Source organism: Pongo pygmaeus, chromosome 6 (assembly GCF_028885625.2).
Source record: "Pongo pygmaeus isolate AG05252 chromosome 6, NHGRI_mPonPyg2-v2.0_pri, whole genome shotgun sequence".
Taxonomy (NCBI): domain Eukaryota; kingdom Metazoa; phylum Chordata; class Mammalia; order Primates; family Hominidae; genus Pongo; species Pongo pygmaeus.
Genome location: NC_072379.2, coordinates 51,286,633 through 51,306,544, shown reverse-complemented (window position 1 = coordinate 51,306,544; position 19,912 = coordinate 51,286,633). Strand labels below are relative to the sequence as shown.

The 19,912-nt window shown below is 35.9% G+C and overlaps 2 protein-coding genes across 8 annotated transcripts in view; one reads left to right on the top strand and one right to left on the bottom strand.

Moving 5' to 3' along the window:
• Positions 1-19,912, bottom strand: part of DPY19L2 (dpy-19 like 2) — a 105,980-nt gene that overhangs the window by 83,309 nt on the left and 2,759 nt on the right. For all 7 annotated transcript variants that reach the window (XM_054496670.1, XM_054496669.1, XM_054496671.1 and 4 more), the window contains exons 2-4: positions 19,769-19,793; positions 17,677-17,764; positions 15,271-15,408 (exon numbers count right to left, since the gene is read on the bottom strand). In XM_054496670.1, the coding sequence (XP_054352645.1) occupies positions 15,271-15,408; positions 17,677-17,764; positions 19,769-19,793 (251 nt within the window). The remainder of the gene's footprint in view (positions 1-15,270; positions 15,409-17,676; positions 17,765-19,768; positions 19,794-19,912) is intronic.
• On the top strand, positions 5,548-5,946 carry LOC129041251 (protein S100-A11-like). Its single transcript, XM_054496676.2, has one exon. It carries the CDS (start codon positions 5,574-5,576, stop codon positions 5,886-5,888), a length of 315 nt encoding a protein of 104 aa, XP_054352651.1. The 5' UTR covers positions 5,548-5,573; the 3' UTR covers positions 5,889-5,946.

Below are 19,912 nucleotides of genomic sequence, written 5' to 3'. Positions count from 1 at the left end.
CAATGAGCCAAGATCACACCACTGCACTCCAGCCTGGGCGACAAGAGCGAAACTCCATCTCAAAAAAAAAAAAAAAAAAAATGTTGGTGATTATCTTTCCAGTCCTTCCCCTAGGCATTTAAAACATGAAATTAGAGTTACTCAATACTACCTAATGAGATCATATTATCAATGTTAATGTAATATACATCACTAAACATCATAAATATCTTTCCATGTCTCACAAGTGTAGATTTATTATGCAGCTTGATATAGTAGGAAAAGCATAGCTTTGATGTCAGAATTCAACTGAAATTCTGACTCTGCAAGTTATAGTTTCTATGGTCTCAAGTAATCCTTCAATGACTGTCAATCACTTCATCTCTCAAATGAGTTTAATAATAACCATTCTGCAAGAGAAGTGAGATGAGAGCTCACATATACAGTCATATATGTCCTATATGTCCTAAGTATGGTGCTGGAATATAGTATGCAGTGAATGCTTTTACCTTTTTAAAACATTCTGTTCTAAACTTACATTTTTATTTGTAAATGAGAAATTTATCTCCTGTGAACACAAAAAGTATGAACATAAAATTCAACATTGCAGTACTACATAGTGTTGGCAGTAAATGTAGATCCTCTCAATTTTTTATCTCTGTGATGTGAAAAGACTGGGAACAAGTCCTGTTCTTCATAATGCTGTCAAGTTTTAAAAACAACTGAACTACATTATAATTACTTTTGACATTTTTCATAATGTTGAAAAAGAAATTGAAAACTGTGCCTACTAATTATTCAATAAATATTGTTGAATAAGTAAAAAAGAAAGTTGTCACTGAGACCATACTGTTAGAAATTAATGAAACAAGAAATAGAGAATTTTACTATATAATTAAAAGATTCAGGTATAACCAAAAAATTAAAAATACTAATTATCAAACACTGAGAGAAATAGGGCTAGTGTAATAAGTTAAACCCTCATTTTATATATACAGAGTAAGTCAACATTAACTGAAATTGAAGATACTGGAAATAGGTTTTTGTGCTTGCATTTTTGCATTTACTTTAGAGTTATGAAGACAGCCATTAGAGTAAATAAAAACAGAAGAGTGCCTCCAAAGAGTAAGCAGGGATGCAGAGAAAGTCGGTGCAGAAAACTGCGGCTTTAATCTTAGGCAGGTGTATATTATCCAATTGTTACTATTACAAATTACATTTAAAAACTTACAGAAATCAAAATCTGAGAAATTTTCCAAGTACCTGGAAATTAAGCAACACAATTTTATTTTATTTTGTTATTTGTGTGTGTGTGTTTCTAGAAGGTTTTTAAAATTATTATTATTTTTAAGTTCCGGGGTACACGTGCAGGATGTGCAGGTTTGTTACACAGGTAAACGTGCGCCATGGTGGTTTGCTGCACCTATTGACCCATCATCTAAGCATTAAGCCCAGCATGCATTTGCTCTTTTCCCTAATGCTTTCCCCTGCCCTGCCCTTCCCCTGCAAGCCCCAGTGAGTGTTGTTCCCCTCCCTGTGTCCATATTAACACAATTTTAAATTGCCGATGGATCAAAGAAGAAATCACATGAGAAATTAGAAAATAATTTGAACTGAATGAAAATGAAAATAAAATATACAAATATTTAAGTAATACAAATGTTTGCTATTGGGAAGATGGAGTGGATGTGCTTTTCCTGATTACTCCCTTGAAGTACAACTGAAAACCCTTTGAGTTACATACAAATCAAACATAAGAAGACTCTGAAAAGTAGAGAGAAGACAGACTTGAGACCCAAAGAACAACATGGTTATGAGTTCCGTGGGCTCTCTTTGTGCCTCATTTTCTCAGATTTGGAGTTAAAGAGGCTGGCAATCCAGAAATGCCAATGGGCACTGCTATAGTTTGAATGTGTCCCATCCAAAATTCAGGTATTGAAACTTAATGGCCAATGTGATAGTATTAAGAGATGGGACCTGCAAGAGGTGATTAGGCCATGAAGACTCCCCCCTCATGAGTGAGATTAAAGCTGTCTTACTTTCCTACTGTCTGCTATGTGAGGACACAGTGTTCCTCTCCTTCAGAAGATGCAACATCAAGGCACCATCTTGGAAGCAGAGAGCAGCCTTCACCAGACACTAAATCTGCTGTCACCTTGATCTTGGACTTCCTTGGACTCCAGAATTCTTAGACTCCAGAATTGTGAGATATAAATTTCTATTCTTTATAAATTACCTAGTCTCAGATACTTTGTTCAAACAGCACAAAACAGACTAAGACAAATATACAAAAAGTACCCAAAAAGTCAAAAGTAAAAAAAAGTGGCTCTACCCCTACCGTATAAACAAAGGCCAAGTGGGGAAGCTAGACTTCCACCTTCCCTGGGCTTTCTTTTTTTTTTTTTTTTTTTTTTTTGAGATGGAGTCTCGCTCTTTTCACTCAGGCTGGAGTGCAGTGGCGTAATCTCGGCTCACTGCAACCCCTTCCTCCTGGGTTCAAGCCAATTCTCCTGCCTCAGCCTCCCAAGTAGCTGGGATTACAAGTGCCCACCACCATGCCTGGCTAATTTTTGTATATTTAGTAGAGACAGGGTTTCACCATGTTGGCCAGGCTGGTCTCAAACTCCTGACTTCAGGTGATCCTGAAAGCAACAAGATGGTGCCTTCCCCCTTTTCCCCTTCCTTTGCTTGAGTGATGCCAGAGGTATCTAGTTAAAATAGCAGGTTTAAATAAAATCCAGTCTCATAACATAATACTCAAAATGTCTAGGTTTCAAGTGAAAATCACTCATCAAGAACCAGAAAGATCTCAAACTGAATGAGAAATAAATGGATTCCAATACTGAGATGAAAGAAATATTAGCATTATCAAGGACTTTAAAGCAACAATCATAAATATACTCTAATGAGCATGCTTAAAACAATGGAAAAATTGAAAAGTTTGCCAGAGAAATAGATAGTCTCAGCAAAAAAACAGAAATCAATACTAAGAACATCTCTCAAAACCACATAATTACATGGAAGTTAAACAACCTGTTCCTGAATGACTTTTTGAGTCAACAAAGAAATTAAGATAGAAATCAAGAAATTCTTTGAAACTAATGAAAATAAAGATACAACATACCAGAATCGCTGGAACACAGCTAAAGCAGTGTTAAGAGGAAAATTTATAGAGCTAAATGCCCACTTCAAAAAGTTAGAAAGATCTCAAATTAACAACCTAACATCACACCTACAGGAACCAGAAAAATAAGAGCAAACCAACCTGAAATCTAGCAGAAGACAAGAAATAACCAAATCAGAGATGAACTGAATGAAATTGAGACGCAAAACACCATACAAAAGATCAACAAAACCACAATTTGGTTCTTTGAAAGAACAAATAAATTTAATAGACCACTAGCTAGACTAATAAAGAAAAAGAGAAAGAAGACCCAAATAAACAATCAGAAATGACAAGGGAGATATTACCATTGACCCTGTAGAAAAGCAAAAAACTCTGAGAGACTATTATGAACAACTCTATGGACACAAACTGGAAAACCTAGAAGAAATGGCTAACTTCCTGGAAATACATAACCTCCAAAGATTGAACCAAGAAGAAATGAAAACCCTGAATAGACCAGTAACAAGTTCCAAGACTGAATCACCAATAAAAAGCCTACCAGCCAGAAAAAGCCCTGGAACAGATGACTTCACAGCCAAATTCTACCAGACATATGAGAGCAGACACCAATCATACTGAAACTATTCCAAAAACTTGAGGGATTCCTCCCTTACTCATTCTATAAGGCTAACATCATTCTGATGCCAAAATGTGGCAAAGCCACAATGTAAAAAAGAAAACTTCAGGCCAATATCTCTGATGAACATAGATGCAAAATCCTCAACAAAATACTAGCATACTGAATCCATCAGCACATCAAAAAGCTAATCCACCACAATCAAGTAGGCTTTATTCCTAGGATGCAAGGGTGGTTCAACACAGGCAAATCAATAAATATGATTGATCACATAAAAGAACTAAAAAAAAACCCCATATGATTATCTAAATAGATGCAGAAAAGGCTTTTGATAAAATTCAACATCCTTTCATTTTCAAAGCCTTCAACAAAGTAGGCATTGAAGGAACATACCTCAAAATTATAAGAGCCATCTATGACCAACCCATAGCCAACACCATACTGAACAGGCAAAAGCTAGAAGCATTTGCCTTGAGAACTGGAACAACAAAAGGATGTTTACTCTCCCCATTCCTATTCAACATAGTACTGGAGGTCCCAGCCAGAGCAATCAGGCAAGAGAAAGAAAGAAAATAAATCCATATAGGAAGACAGGAATTCACACTATCTTTTTTGTAAACAATATAATTTTATACCTAGAAAGCCCCATAGTCTCTGACTAAAAGCTCCTAGATATGTCTTTTTAAAACTTCAGCAAACTTTCCAGATGTAAAATCAATGTACCAAAGTCAATAGTATTTCTATGCACCAACAATGTCCAAGCTGGGAGCAAAATCAAGAATGCAATCTCATTCACAATAGTCACAAAAAAGTAATAAAAAACTTATAAAAGAATACCTAGGAATACAGCTAATTAGAGAGGAGAAAAATCTCTACAATGAGAATTACGAAACACTGCTGCAAGAAATCAGAGACAATAAAAACAAATGGAAAAACATTCCATGCTTATGAATAGGAAGACTCAATATTGTTAAAATCACCATAGTACCAAAAGCAATTTACAGATTCAATGCTATTCCTATCAAACTACCAATGACATTTTTCACATAATTAGAAAAACTATTCTAAAACTGATATGGATACTCCTTCAACATAAATAAGGTTAAAATAAATAAATAAGTAAATAAAATAAAACACATATGAAACAAAAAAATAGTTCAAATAGCCAAAGCAATCCTAAGCAAAAAGGACAAAGCTAGAGGCATCATACTACCCAACTTGAAACTATATTTCAAGGCTACAATAACCAAAACAGCATGGTGCTAGCACAAAAACAGACACATAGACCAATGGAACAGAATAGAGAGCCCAGAAATAAAGTCACACACCTAGAACCATCTGATTTTCAACAAACCTGACAACACAAGTCAATAGGAAAAAGGACTTCTTATTCAATAAATGATGCTGGGATAACTGGCTAGCCATATGCAGAAGACTGAAACTTCACCTTTCTTTTCCCCATACACAAAAATCAACTCAAGATGAATTAAAGACTGAAATGTAAAACCTAAAACAATGAAAACCCTAGAAAAAAACATAGAAAATACCATTCTGGACATAGGCCCTGGCAAAAATTTCATGACAAAGATGCCAAAAGCAATTGCAACAAAACAAAGATTGACAAATGCAACCCAATTAAATTAAAGAGCTTCTGCATAGCAAAAGAAACTACCAAGAGAGTAAACAGACAACCTACAGAAACGGAGAAAATTTGCAAACTATTCATCTGACAAAGGTCTAATATCCAGAATCCATAAAGAACAAATCAAAAGTAAAAAAACAACCCCATTAAAAAATGGATACTCCGTGCCACTCCCAGTCACAGCCTCCCGTGCCTTGCTCAGCTCCAACATGGCAAAAATCTCCAGCCCTACAGAGACTGTGCAGTGCATTGAGTCCCTGATTGCTGTTTTCCAGAAGTATGCTGGAAAGAATGGTTACAACTGCAATCTCTCCAAGACGGAGTTCCTAGGCTTCATGAATACAGAGCTGGCTGCCTTTACAAAGAACCAGAAGGACCTCGGTGTCCTTGACCACATGAAGAAACTGGATGTCAGCAGTGATGGGCAGTTAGATTTCCCAAAATTTCTTAATCTGATTGGTGGCTTAGCTGTGGCTTGCCATGACTCCTTCCTCAAGGCTGTCCCTTCCCAGAAGTGGACCTGAGGACCCCTTGGGCCTGGCCTTCAAACCCACCCCCTTTCCTTCCAGCCTTTCTGTCATCATCTCCTCCTCACAGCGCACATGTCCCCTGAGCCCAGCATACCCACCACATATTGCAGGCCCCACCTGTGGATAGTAATAATACAATGTCACCTTTTTAAAACATGAAAAAAAAAGTGGGTGAAGGACATGAACACAAATTTCTCAAAATTAGATATTTATGTGGCCATCAATCATATGAAAAAGTGTTCAACATCACTAATCATTAGAGAAATGCAAATCAAAACCACACTAACCCAATCAGAATGGCTATTATTAAAAAGTCAAAAAATAACAGATGCTGGTGAGGTTGTGGAGAAAAGGGGATGCTTACACACTGCTGGTGGGAATGTAAACTAGTTCAAACACTGTAGAAAGCAGTTTGGAAATTTCTCAAAGAACTTAAAACTGAACTACCATTTGACCCAGCAACCCCATTACTAGGTATATACCCAAAGGAATATAAATTAGCCTACCATAAAGACACATGCACATGTATGTTCACTGCAGCACTATTCACAATAGCAAGGACATGGAATCAACCTAAATGCCATCAATAGTGGAATGGATAAAGAAAATGTGGTGGTACATATACCCCATGAATATTACACAGCCATTATAAAGAACAAGATAATGTCCTTTGCAGCAACATGGAAGGAGTTAGAGGCCAGTATTCCAAGTGAATTAATGCAGGAACAGAAAACTAAATACTGTGTGTTCTCACTTATAAGCGAAGCTAAACACTGAGTACACATGGACACAAAGAAGGGAACAACAGACACTGGGGCCTACTTGAGGGTGAAGAGTGGGAGGATGGTGAAGACTCAATAACTGCCTATTGAGTACTATGCTTATTACCTGGGTGCGAAAATACTCCATACACCAAACCCCCACTGCATGCAATTTACCTATATAGCAAACCCACATATGTATCCCATGAGCCTAAAATAGAAGTTGGAAGAAAAAGTGTCAGCAGAAAAATAGAACACATAAAGAAAAGTCAAAATTTTCAGAACTCAAAAATAAAATAATCAAAATAAAAAACCTTAAAGGATGGTATAAGAGGAGAATGGCAGAGTAGAAGAAAATAACCAGTAAACTAGAAGACAGAACAATAGAAATTACTCAATCTGAGCAAAAGAGAAAAAACAGATGCTAACAGAATAAACAAACAAAACAGCCCTAGGGACCTGTGGAACGTTAACAAAGGATCCTACATTCATGTCATTGGAGACAAGAAACAGGCAGGGTTGAAAAAGAATTCAAGGAAATAATTACTGAGGCTGGTCCCGGTGGCTCATGCCTGTAATCCCAGCAGTTTGGGTGGCCAGGGCAGGCAGATTGCTTGAGCCCAGGAGTTTGAGACCAGCCTGAGCAACATAGTGAAACCCCATGTCTACAAAAAATTCAAAAAAATTAGCCAGGTATGGTGGTTGCCCATCTCAGGAGGCTGAGTTGGGCAGATCCCTTGATTCCAGGACTCAGAGGTTGCAGTGAGCTGAGATTGCACCACTGCACTCCAGCCTGGGCGACAGAGTGAGATCCTGTCTCAGAATAAATAAATAATACATACATAAATAAATAAAAAAAAAGAAAAAGAAATAATGACTGGACTTCCCATATATGGCAAAAGATATAAACCTAAATATTCAAGCTGAGCAAATCTCAAACAGAAAAACTCTAAACAAATCCACACTAAAACACAACATACTTTAGAAAACGTTTGAACTTTGAACATTATACGTTGATACACTTTTGAAGACTAAATTTAAAAAAATACTGAAACCAACAAGAGAGAAACAAAACCTTACCTAAAGGAGAAAAAGAATTCAACTAACAGCAGATTTCTCATTAGAAACTATGGAGGGCCAGAACAAAATGGAACAACACTTGCTGAATGCTGAAAGAAAGGAACTATCAACCCAGAATCCTATGTCCAGCAAAAATATCCTTCAGTAATGAAAAGAAACTGCATTCTCTGAGTTAAGAAAAACTAAAAAAAAAAAAAAAAAAAGCAGCCAGCAGAACTTTTAGAACAGACATCTATTCTAAAAGTGTAGCTAAAGAAAATCCCCTAAACTGAAATGAAATGATAAAAGAAGGAATGTTGGAACATCAAAGAGGAAGAAATAAAAAACATGGATAAAATAAAACAGGCTTTCACTTTCTACCTGAGTTTATAAAATATGTGTAAAACTTGAGTTTAAAATAAGTTTGATGATTAAAATATACAGTAAAATGACAGCAGCAACAGATTGTAATAAATTGTGTTAATACAATCACTAGAACCACTAAAAAAAGCTTTGTAAAGTGATATATTTTAAAAATAGATAAATCAAAATAAAACTCTAAACAATGTTCGAATAAAATGTTCTGCCACAAGAAGGTTAAAATAAAAGCAAACAGAAATTGAAAACCAAGAATAGAAACCACAAAATAAAATCGCAGACTTAAACTCTAACATATTAATAACTATATTAAATGTAAGTGGCCAATTGGTAAACATACCAATTAAGAGATACATTGACAAATTGGATTTAAAAATATTACCCAACCATTTACAAGGAACTCGCTTCAAATTTAATAATAGGCTGAAAGTGAAAGGATGGAAAATGATGAATTTATCATACACACAGTAATGAAAAGAAAGCAGAAGTGACGATGCCATTATCAGAAAAAAGCACACTTCAGAGCAAGCAAAATTATCAGAGAAGGAAGAAAAAGTCATCGTTAAATTATTTTTTAAAAATCCAACAAGAAGACCCTGCAATCCTAAATGCATATGCACCAAACATAGAGCTACAAAATATGTGAAGAAAAACAGATAGACATCAAAGGCGAAATGTACAAATACATAATTTTACTAGGGGACTTCAGAATCCCTCTGTCAAAAAACTAGAATTAGTATTTTCAACTAATTCTTTTAGTTGATAGAAGAACTAGACAGAAATTTCCCCAAAATTGAGACAAACTCAACAACACTATGCAAAAGACCCTGTTTAAGAGAATGAAAAGGCAAGCTACAGACTGGGAAAATATATTTGCAAGCCATATATATGAAAAATAATTAGCATCTATAATATGTAAGGAACATCCTAAGATCCAAAATTCATAAAACAAACAATTCAAATAGAAATGGAGCAAAATACATAAAGACATGTTTCACATACGGATGGCAAATAAGCACAGAAAGATGTACACCATCATTAGCCAATAGGGAAATGCAAATTAAAACCATAATGATATATCACTACATATGTGTAAGAATGAGTAAAATAAAAAATAGTGACAATACCAAATGCAGGTGAGGATACAGATAAACCTAATTTTGGTTGTGCTTAGGTTGTATTCATTGACTACTGAGTATGTAGCACAAGGAAATTTGCATAGTTTCATTCATTCAACAAATATGATATTGAATCAACTCCATATTCCAGGAAGTAGGCACCTGGGATGCAGCTAGGAAATACATAATGGGCACGGGAAAACAGTAGAAAACAAGGTCATTTGCTGAGAATGAAAGGGGGACAGGAGGTTTGGGATAACTGGAGAGAGAAGATATGAAACAGGCATCAAGAGGTTAGCAAAAGTAAGGCTCAAGGACCATATCAGGATCTGTGGCCTATTTTTGTACCAGTAATGTGAAAAGGACAGTGTTTGTTACCTTTCCCCCAGCAGTTTAAGATAAGAGAGTGTAAGACTTCGGGGAGATAAGGAAGAGGGGGGTGGGTGGGTTTCATGCCTTTCTCTAAGTGGCTCCTGTTCTCCCAGGCTTTACCATGGAGGATGCTTTCTGAGCACTCTTGCTAATCTTCTGTCAGCACCTTATGAGCTCTGTGTAAAAATGTCTGTAAGCAATTGCAAATACCCTTGCTAACCCATACTAGGCATTTACCAACTGACTGGTGAACAATTTGAGCTGAATTCTTTACCATTGTGTCTAGTGGCAGGACCCATGTAATTAAATGCTTGTTTCTGTTCTCCTTGCACATGCTTTATCTTTTTAATTTATTTTGGGTTATTTGATTGCCCTGTGACCTCAGCTCCCTGACTGCTTCAGGAAAAGTTGTAAATTTGAATACTGTCTGGCTTTTGTTGTTGTTGCTGCTGACATTGCTGGAGGGCCACGAGCAATGTTCTTTTTGGCTTTCTACATCCAAGGGAAAGCTGACCCAACATGATTAAATCCAACTCTCCATTTTCTCCGTGTTTATACTTGGGAATCTGATTATAGCTGGAGGAACACAATTTTGTTGGCTGGTTTTGTTCTCAATTCAAGATCATCAACCTCAAATGAAGCCCTTGGTGCTGCCCAAGAAACTCACATTATATCTCTAGTCTATTCATTCTGTTAGATAAGAGGTCAGAAAACCTTTCCTATAAAGAGCCAGACGGTAAGTATTTTAGGCTTTGTGAGATAGTCTGTCTCATACTCTTTAATGTGTTTACATTTACCCCTAGGTTTGCATATGCATGTTTGGTTTGTTTATCTATTCATTCATGCATTTGGTTGATATTTATCCTTTTTGATGTTCTCTGAGTTTCTTGGATCTGTGGTTTGGTATCTGTCACTAATTTTGGAAAATTCTCAGTCATTTATTTTTCAAATGTTTATTCTTCCTCATCCTTTCCTCTCCCACAGGGATTCTAATCATGCATATATTAGAATATTTGATATGGTGTCACAGCTCTTAGATGTTCTATCATTTCCTTCCTCCACTTTTTTTTCTCTTTGCATTCCTATTGACCCATCTTCAAACTCATTGATTATTTCTTCTGCTGTGCTGTGTCTGCTGATGAGCTCATGTAAGGCACTTTTTACTTCTTTTTTTTTTTATTTCTAGCATTTCCCTTTGATTCTTATAGTGTCCAACTCCGCTAAAATTATCTATCTGATCTTGCATATCATCTGTCTTTTCCATTTGGGTCTTTAAAACATTAATCATAGTTACTTAAATCTCCTGTCCAGTTGTTCCAATATCTGTATCTTCTTTGGGTCTGCCTGATGACTGCTCTGTCTCTTTGGACTGTGCTTTTTCTTGCCTTTATGTATGCCTCATAATTTTTGCTGAAAGTTAAACGTGTTGTATAAGACAGTAGACATAGGGGTCAGTATTTTTATGCTTGAAATTAAGAACATCTTTCTTACCATTAGGTCTTTATCGTAGGGATTTGTGTTAATCTAGTTAGGGTGGGCTGGTTTTGAAGTTCGTAATTGTTATAGTTACCAAAGCTGGAGTTTGTTGCTGCTATGGACACTAGCGATTTCAAATTCCTCTAGTGGTACCTTGTTTTGAACTTGGTTTTGGGTTTTCCTTTGTGCTGCTCCCTAGAAAGAAAATGCCTTGCAAAACTCACTCAGTCACATTCCACTGTGATTTTTACCAAAGGCTTGTTAATGTAATGGGGGAAGAGTGACAGGTTTTCTGATGTTCCAGTTAAGCCTCAATCTTAGACAGGTACTGTGAATTTGGGATTTGGGGGCTGTACCCTTCATAAGTGTTCCCTCCTCAAGGAATATGACTGTTTTTTAACATTTAGGTTTTTTTTTTTTCCTGCCTGTTCTCTTTCACCAGCTTCACTGGATACCCACCAGTGTCCTCAGACAATGGGTTTGATACCGTTCTCCCTGCAGATCATGGCTTTCTTTTCCTTAGGAGAGATTTCACAACATGGGTGTGAGCGGAGTCTGAGCAATGATTGTTTTTCCTGTCCCCTAGCCAGCAGCATAGGGAAAGCTTTCTCTAAATGCTTCCCCAATCTTTCCTGAGAGAGCCTGCTCACCTTCACATTTCATACCAGCTCACACTAAGCCTGTAGCAGTTCATTAAAAAATTTCTGGTTTAATCTTTGTACCAGCTTATATGGCATTCAAAAGCATCTATCTCAGTCAAGCAGTTCCTATTCCAGAATGCTCAGTTCCTATTGCTTTCTGCAGGCACCTGTCCTTCTTGAAACTTTGTGTTGGTTGTCCTCTGACCTCAGTTTTCTGAAGGGTTCAAGAAAAGGTGTTATCTTGCAGTTTGTCCAGCTATTTTCCTTGTTGTAGGAATGAGAGTGCCATCATTCCAGCTCTCTTCATCACCAAATTGACACCTGAAGCCTCCAGAAGCTAAATATATAAAGAATTAAGAGTTCTTCATATATTAGGTGTATTAGCCCTTTATCTGTGAGATATATTACAAATATTTTCTCCTGGCCAGGCATGGTGGCTCATGCCTGTAATCCCAGCACATTGGGAGGCTGAGGCCAGGAGGATCACTGGAGGCCAGGAGTTTGAGACCAGCCTGGCTAACATGGTAAAACCCCGTTTCTACTAAAAATATAAAAATTAGCCAGGCGTGGTGGCGCACGTCTGTAATCCCAGCTATTCGGAGGCTGAGACTGCAGAATCGCTTGAACCCGGGAGGCAGAGGCTGCAGGGCGCCGAGATCAGGCCACTGCACTTCAACCTGGGCAATGAAGTGAGACTCTGTCTCAAAACAAACAAAAAGAAACCAAACAAATATCTTCTCCCAGTTTGTCGACTGTCTTTTGATTTTGTTTATTTCTTTTCTTTTTTAAACTCTGCCCGGTTTTCCCTTTCCCATAGAAACCCCAATAAAGGTGATGGCCTAGGCTTCACCCTCAGTACTGCTTCCACCTGACCAAACTGTCTCTCTCCTGTGGCTCTGTGTGATGTGACTTGTCCTCTTCTCCAAGGAAGTATTACTCATAAATTCTTCTTTCAGCGGCACTGATCTATCTGTGTCATCACTCAGTCAACTGCATAAATTAAGACGTAGGCACAGAACAACTCTGTTTCTATTTCTATAAAATTCTAGAAAATGCACACTAAACCATAATGACAAAGAGAATATTAGTGGCTTCCTAGGGATGGGATGTGGGCAAAGAGAGACGAAGGAAGGAGGGATTACCAAGGAGCACAGGGAAACTTCGGGATGAGGGATATGCTCATTGTCTTCACTGGTGATGGTTTTACAGGTGGGCCAAAACTAATCAAACTTTACACTTCATCTATATGACCAGCTATCATATGTCAATTATACCTCAATAAAGCTGTTTAAAAACATTTAGGGTATATCTACTGGAAAGTAAAACTGCTTTTAATTACAGACTATATCATCATGTGCATAGAAAAATCCAAAGGATTCTACAAAAAAGCTACTAGAACCACTGACTTCATCGAGATGCAGGTACAAAGTTAATATGCAAAATCAACTATATTTCTATACAAAAGCAACAAAAAATGGAAAAATAAAAATTTTTAAAATAATACCATTTATAATAAAAGAGTACTGGGCAAGACTGTACATTGAAAAAATACAAAACATTGCTGAGACAAATTAAAAATAATCAACAAAATGGAGATCTATACCATGATCGTGGATTGGAAAATTCAATATTGTTAAGACGTCAATTCTTCCCAAATACATGTACAAATCCAACATAATCCCAACCAAAATCACAGCAGGTTTTTTTTTGAGAAATTAATAAGCTGACCCTAACATTTAGATAGAAATGCAATTTTAAAAAAGAAAAAGTTGGAGAACTATCTACTTTCAAGATTTATTGTAAAGCTACAGTAATCAAGACAGTGTGGTATTGGCATAATTATAGATCTAGAGAATAATAGAGTCCAGAAACAGATTCACATATAATGTGGTCAATCAATTTTCAACGATTGTACCGAGACAATTAATTCAATGGGGGAAAAGACAGTTACCACAATGGAGCATTTTTTGGCATACCGAAAATGTTTTGTAACTCAATTGTGGCGATAGATATATAGCTTCATACATTTGTCAAAACTCAGAGAATGGTACACTCAAAATTGGCACATTTTATTACATGTAAGTCATACCTCAAAAAAGCTGATTTGGTGACAAAGATTTATATATGTTGTTGACAGAAGAACAAATCCAAATGCTTATTAAACATGGAAATATATTTATCCCCATAAATAATAAGGGAAGTACAAATTAAAACAAAAAAGCATATCACAGCCATCATAAGAGTAAAAATCACAGGGCCTGACAATTCAAAATCTAATAAGGATATGAGAAAATTCTAGACAGCAGTGTGAACTGCTACATTTGCTTCAGACAGCAATTTAGCAATATCTGGTAAAGCTGAAAAAGCACACACTCTATAACAACAATTCCACTTCTAGGTATATATCCTAGACAAAATATTGCACATATACAGAAGAAAACTATACAAAAGTGTACATTTTAGATTACATTGCTTGTAATCAAAAAATTGGAAATAATATATTAAGATGGGGAAATACATAAACTTTAGAATTCATAAAATGGTTAAAATTAAAGAAATATATATATACAGAAAGTTCAAAAATACAATTTTGAAGAAAAAATCCTACAGTGACACATTCAGTATGAGATCATTTATGTGGACTTAAAGCACATAATAAAACAATCTCTGAAAACAGAGATTGGATGGATACACACACCAAATTTTAATAAAGATGTAAGTTGGACTAGAAGCAGAACAAAGGTGATTTTAACTGTATTTATAATATTTTAATTATTTTAAAATAGCTGATGCAAAAATGACAAAGATTAACATTTATTTATTTTAGATGGTTGATCACACATATTTGAATATTATTTTCTAAGTCTCTGTAGTTTTAAGCATTTCAAAATCTAAAGAATGATAATTTTTAAAAGCTATAAAAATATGAATAAAGGACTAGAAAGCAGTAACTTTTCATTAATATGCTGGATTCTGAGACAACTTTAAACTCAACAGTAGTATTTACCATGGTGTCAAATTTAGCATTTATCTTGAGTTCACAAACTGAGTTCACTAATTTTGTCTCCGCTTTTCAAATTTCTAGCATTTATAGACTACTATAACAACCATACTCTTTTAGGCTAAGTGTTGGACGATAGTAATAGATTTCCAGCTGTGTGACTAAATAAATCTTACTTTTACTAACGTAACTCCAAGATCACTATTCAAGCTCACCACTCTCACTGTCCCTTCACGTGGTCATCGTGCCCACCTACGAGGTATCCAAAGCCAAAAGCCCATCCCCATTTAGAACTTTTTGGCTCCCATGACTCTCTTTTCCATTTGGCTTGTCTATTACCCTGGCCATTATTTACACACTAAGGTTCATTCTTCGAGTTCATGAGAGAACAGTTTCTGGGGTCTTTAAATTTTAAGAGAAGAATTTATGATATTCTGCTCAACTATAAGGATACACACAACCAATAAACCTGAAAGGTCCCCTTCCTTTCTTAACAAGATTGTGCTTACTATTTTTATCTGACAAAGAGGATCACTCTACAAATATTATTTGTCTCAAATTATGACTCACCTCTGGATAAAGATGGAATCGTTTTACTGTATTAATTACAAGAGGATATTCAGTAAGCCTGTCATTCATAATCATCCACAGTCCTTCCAAAAATGAAGGTGCTTCAATAATGGTCTTGAAGTAGGAATAATAAAGTCCCTTTTTTTAAAAAAAAAAAAAGAGGCACATATTGTCAATGTAATTAAAACTTTAAAATATTTATTTTTATCACTTCTTTAGAACTTTTTTTCTGAAAAAAAAAGGTTAATAATAAGACTTCCTAATCACTCCTCACTATTTTGCATTCTTGGACTTTAAAGAGCATGTATTTTCAGGTGATCACTGTACTATTCTTTCAAATTTTCTATAGGCTTTCAAACTAAAGAGTTGGAGGGATGGTCAAACAATTTAAAGAGTTTCTCTAATAATGTCTTAAAATGTGTAGACAGTATATGTTTGATTTTCCCAAATCTGGTTTTATTCCCCACATTTGAGATGCTTGAAGGTTGACATCTGATTAATTCTATCATAAACAGGGATGACTTCATGCCTCTGTACAACTTTGCATATAGAAAATTACTTTTTTTCCCATGCTCTTAGGAAATAAAATATAATGACCATAAGCATCATGAGCAAAGAATCCAGTGCTTCTAGCTTAATTCATAGCTCCATCTAATCCTCTGTGCAAAGTGAAAGCACAATGTCGATTGACTATTGTTGCTCACAAATGCTATGTACTAAAAAGAAGATTATTTTAGTGTCTTACACTTCAGCATATAAAATAAAGGCTTCATTAGGATAGTAAAAGTGCTGTTGAGTTAAAATTCATGGATTAACAACAGCATGTTGTGTCTTATTTCCCCAACAATTTCTTGCTTTCGCTCCTAAAATCTAAAAGTAAAAAAGAGCCACATTGTTTAAAATGCACTCTCCCTAAAAAATGCTATATGCTATAATCATATCTGCCTCATCCAACACGAGTAACTACTAAATTACAGGTCTGTTTTAGCTGATGTCTGAAAGGCCATTACCTCATAGTTGATTGGCAAAATATGAATTCATAAAGAATTTTCCTTTCTGCTTAGGAGGATAACAAAGCAATACAACAATTAAAGGATATCTAATATGCAAAAGTCTATATTTAGGGAAATATTAAATATATAAATAAGTTACTAATAACAGCTATTGTTTTGTGTTAAGTATCCTGCTATGTGTTGCCATTCATTATCTCCCTTCATTTTCCCTAAGCCCCTCTAAGGTTGGCATTATTTCTATTGAGCAGACGAGATTACTGAGAATCTGAGAGGTGACCTGACTAGCCATCATACAATAAAGCACAGAACTGCTATTAGAATCCAGCGATCTGTCACCAAAGTCCAGACTCTGCCACAGTTACACTCTTTATTTAATAATATTTTATATTCTGTCTTTGGAAATACCTTTAAAATGTTCAAACGTCATACATATGTTAATGTATCCAATGCTTTGAAACTTTATGGGGCAATATAGGGATGAAAATTAAAAAGCAGTGACTGAGGGGCCTGGCATAGGCAAATTCATAGAGACAGAAAATAGAGCTGGGTGTGATTAGTGTTTAGTGGGTGGAGTTTCTGTTTGGGATAGCAAAAAGTTCTAGATGTGGACAGTGGTAATAGTTGCAAGACAGCATGAATATACTTAATGTCACTGAATTGTATGCTTAAATGATAAACATTGAAATTTTTTATTACAAATTTAAATCTAAATCTTACCATAATTTAAACAAAAAGCAATGGCTAGACTGAGGAGAGCCAGTTTCAATGCTTCACTAGGCCCCCAACCAGCTGTGAGCAGATCTGGAAGATGGACGGTTGCAGTGTCTTCTAAATGTAAAATTGCGCAATTTTGGCATTTGCTATCCCACTTACTCCTCACAATAATTATGTGAGATATGTACGGCAGAAAACTCCATTTTAAAGATTAAATATTGAAAAACAGAAAATTATTTAGAAATTATACCAAAAGTTATCTCTTAAAAGAGATTATCTTGAAATCAAAAGAGAGCCAAATAATAATTGTCATCATTAAAAGGCCCAGGTAAAACATGGGATCTCCTAACCGTAGCCAAAGAGAAAGCAATTTCTGATAACATCTCATTTCATTCCCCTTTATCACTTCTTCTGTGCTTTCTTTGTCCTCCTTCCTCAGCTGTTATAATTCATCTTTATTATCTTAAAAAGAAGTCTGCATTAGGAAAGGGTGAGAGATAATGAAGTAAGTAACAGAAAAATAATCTCAAACACTTTACTATTTAAATAATAAACCTGGGTTATAGCTTATGAAACAGTGCAGTTCACCAAAAGTTCGTTTCAATTCCTAATACATTTCTGCCTCATAGTCTCGCTATTCTTAAGCCACAAATTAATTCATTAGAAGAAGAAACCTAACCATTTCAGTGCGAAAAGTCATCTCCCGTTCCAAAGATGAGAGGTGAGAGAAATGACGATCATTTTCAAAAAGTGTTACTAAATGTAACCTAGAAAAAAAGAAGTATCATATTACAATAAGAACAAGTTTCAAAACTAACAGTAAAATAAGCAATAAGAAAGCCATAAAAAAGAAAACAATAAATTGTTATAATATTAATTTTATAATTTGCTTACTAACTTGTATGTTTTTCGGCATTTATAATGCAGTATGGCACACACCTGAAATTCCTTAACTCAGTGGTTTTTAAGCTTAATTGTTGCCGGGTGCGTTGGCTCATGCCTGTAATCCCAGCACTTTGGGAGCCCGAGGCGGGCAGATCACTTGAGGTGAGGAGTTCGAGACCAGCCTTGCCAACATGGTGAAACCCCATCTCTACTAAAAACACAAAAATTAGCCAGCCATGGTAGTGCATGTCTGTAATCCTGGCTGATAGGGAGGCTGAGGCAGAAGAACTGCTGGAACCCAGCAGGCGGAGGTTGCAGTGAGCAGAGATCATGCCACTGCACTCCAGCCTGGGCGACAGAGTGAGACTCTGTCTCAAAAAAAAAAAAACAACAACAACAACAAAAAAACAAAACCTTAATTGTATATCTAAAAGTCTTGTGCTTTTTTCACCCTTCCTTCCATCCCAGGCCTCTAAATCAGAACAGAGGCAGATTAGTGTTTGTTTTTTAAGTTTCAAGTGATTCTAATGTACCGGCCTTGGGAAATACCTCCATAACTGTTGAAAAGGGTTCAGAATATAATTTTAAATAAAATTACTTTAGATCAAAGCAGACTTACAATAAGTATAATATCACATAAAGGATCAACTTTCAAGTGCCAAAGAATACAGGTGTGTACTTCACCTTTTCGTAGTGAAACTCAACAGCTGTAGGCAGTGAAGAAAGGAGCATATGTGATAAACAAAATTAGCTGTGGTCAACAATTATGCTATAGCTAACTTATGTAGTCAGTACTTTCCAGTGAAGTTGAAAATAAAGCAAAGTTCCATATATTAACCCTGTTTTCCACTAACCCTTCTTTACATGTAGGCCATATGCCAGGGTACCAAAAACTGCAGGAATATTCCCTACCATTGCAGCCTCAGTTCTAACAGCAAAATCTCCCTGCAGACTAAATGTCTAGAGCAGCACTGTGTCAATAGAACATAGGGGCAGATCTCATACCTCCCAAGGGTAGAAATCACTGAGCACAGATAAAAATAAAATATTCCAGAGGGAAATATTATTTTACAAATTTTTATAAACACTTTTGTAAAATAATGTACACGGGCTTGCACACTGAAAGACTCAGAGCCATTTAACTCTGTATAACCACTGCAGAATCTTTATCTTCTTATTTACCTGATTTCCAATTGGCAGGTGTTACTAAAACTTTATCACCAAAGTTATTTCACTGGCTGAGTGTGGAGGCTCATGCCTGTAATCCCAACACTTTGGGAGGCCGAGGCAGGTGGATCATTTGAGGACAGGAGTTTGACACCAGCCTGGCCAACATGGTGAAACCTCGTCTCCACCAAAAATACAACAAATTGGCTGGGTGTGGTGGTGCACACCTGTAATCCCAGCTACTTGGAAGGCTGAGGCACGAGGATCACTTGCGCCTGGGAGGCAGAGGTTGCAGTGAGTCAAGATCACGCCACTGCACTCCAGCCGGGGAGACAGAGCAAGACTCTGTCTCAAAAAAAAAAAAAAAAAAAAGTTATTTCACTAGCAACATATAATTACCATAAAATAAAGGAAGGTTTTAAATGAACTACACATGCAAAATACACTAGAAAAGCTAGATATTTAAAGAAACGTGTGGCGAATTATTTGGTAAAGCAAAAATATATTAATTCGTAAGTTACTATTCCCCTAATGCATCTATTTTGTAAATGCTGTTTCACATATGAGGTTTGTAAAAAAGCAAAATACATGTATAAATTGGTGCACATAAAGATGTTCTACAAATATAGCCAGAAGTTATTGTTTTACTATATGCAAAGAGTGATGGCAATTTTTAATTCAAATGTTTTTAAATATTTCAAACTGAAACTAAATCTTACCAATGTAAAATTGCCACAAAGACAGCTGGAATAAAGAAAAAAAGGAAAGTTATTAATAGCTGCTTTATTATAAAATATCATTAAAACAAGTATTTCAAATGTATTATTTTACATGTCTAGAAAGATAGCACACAAAGCAAGACG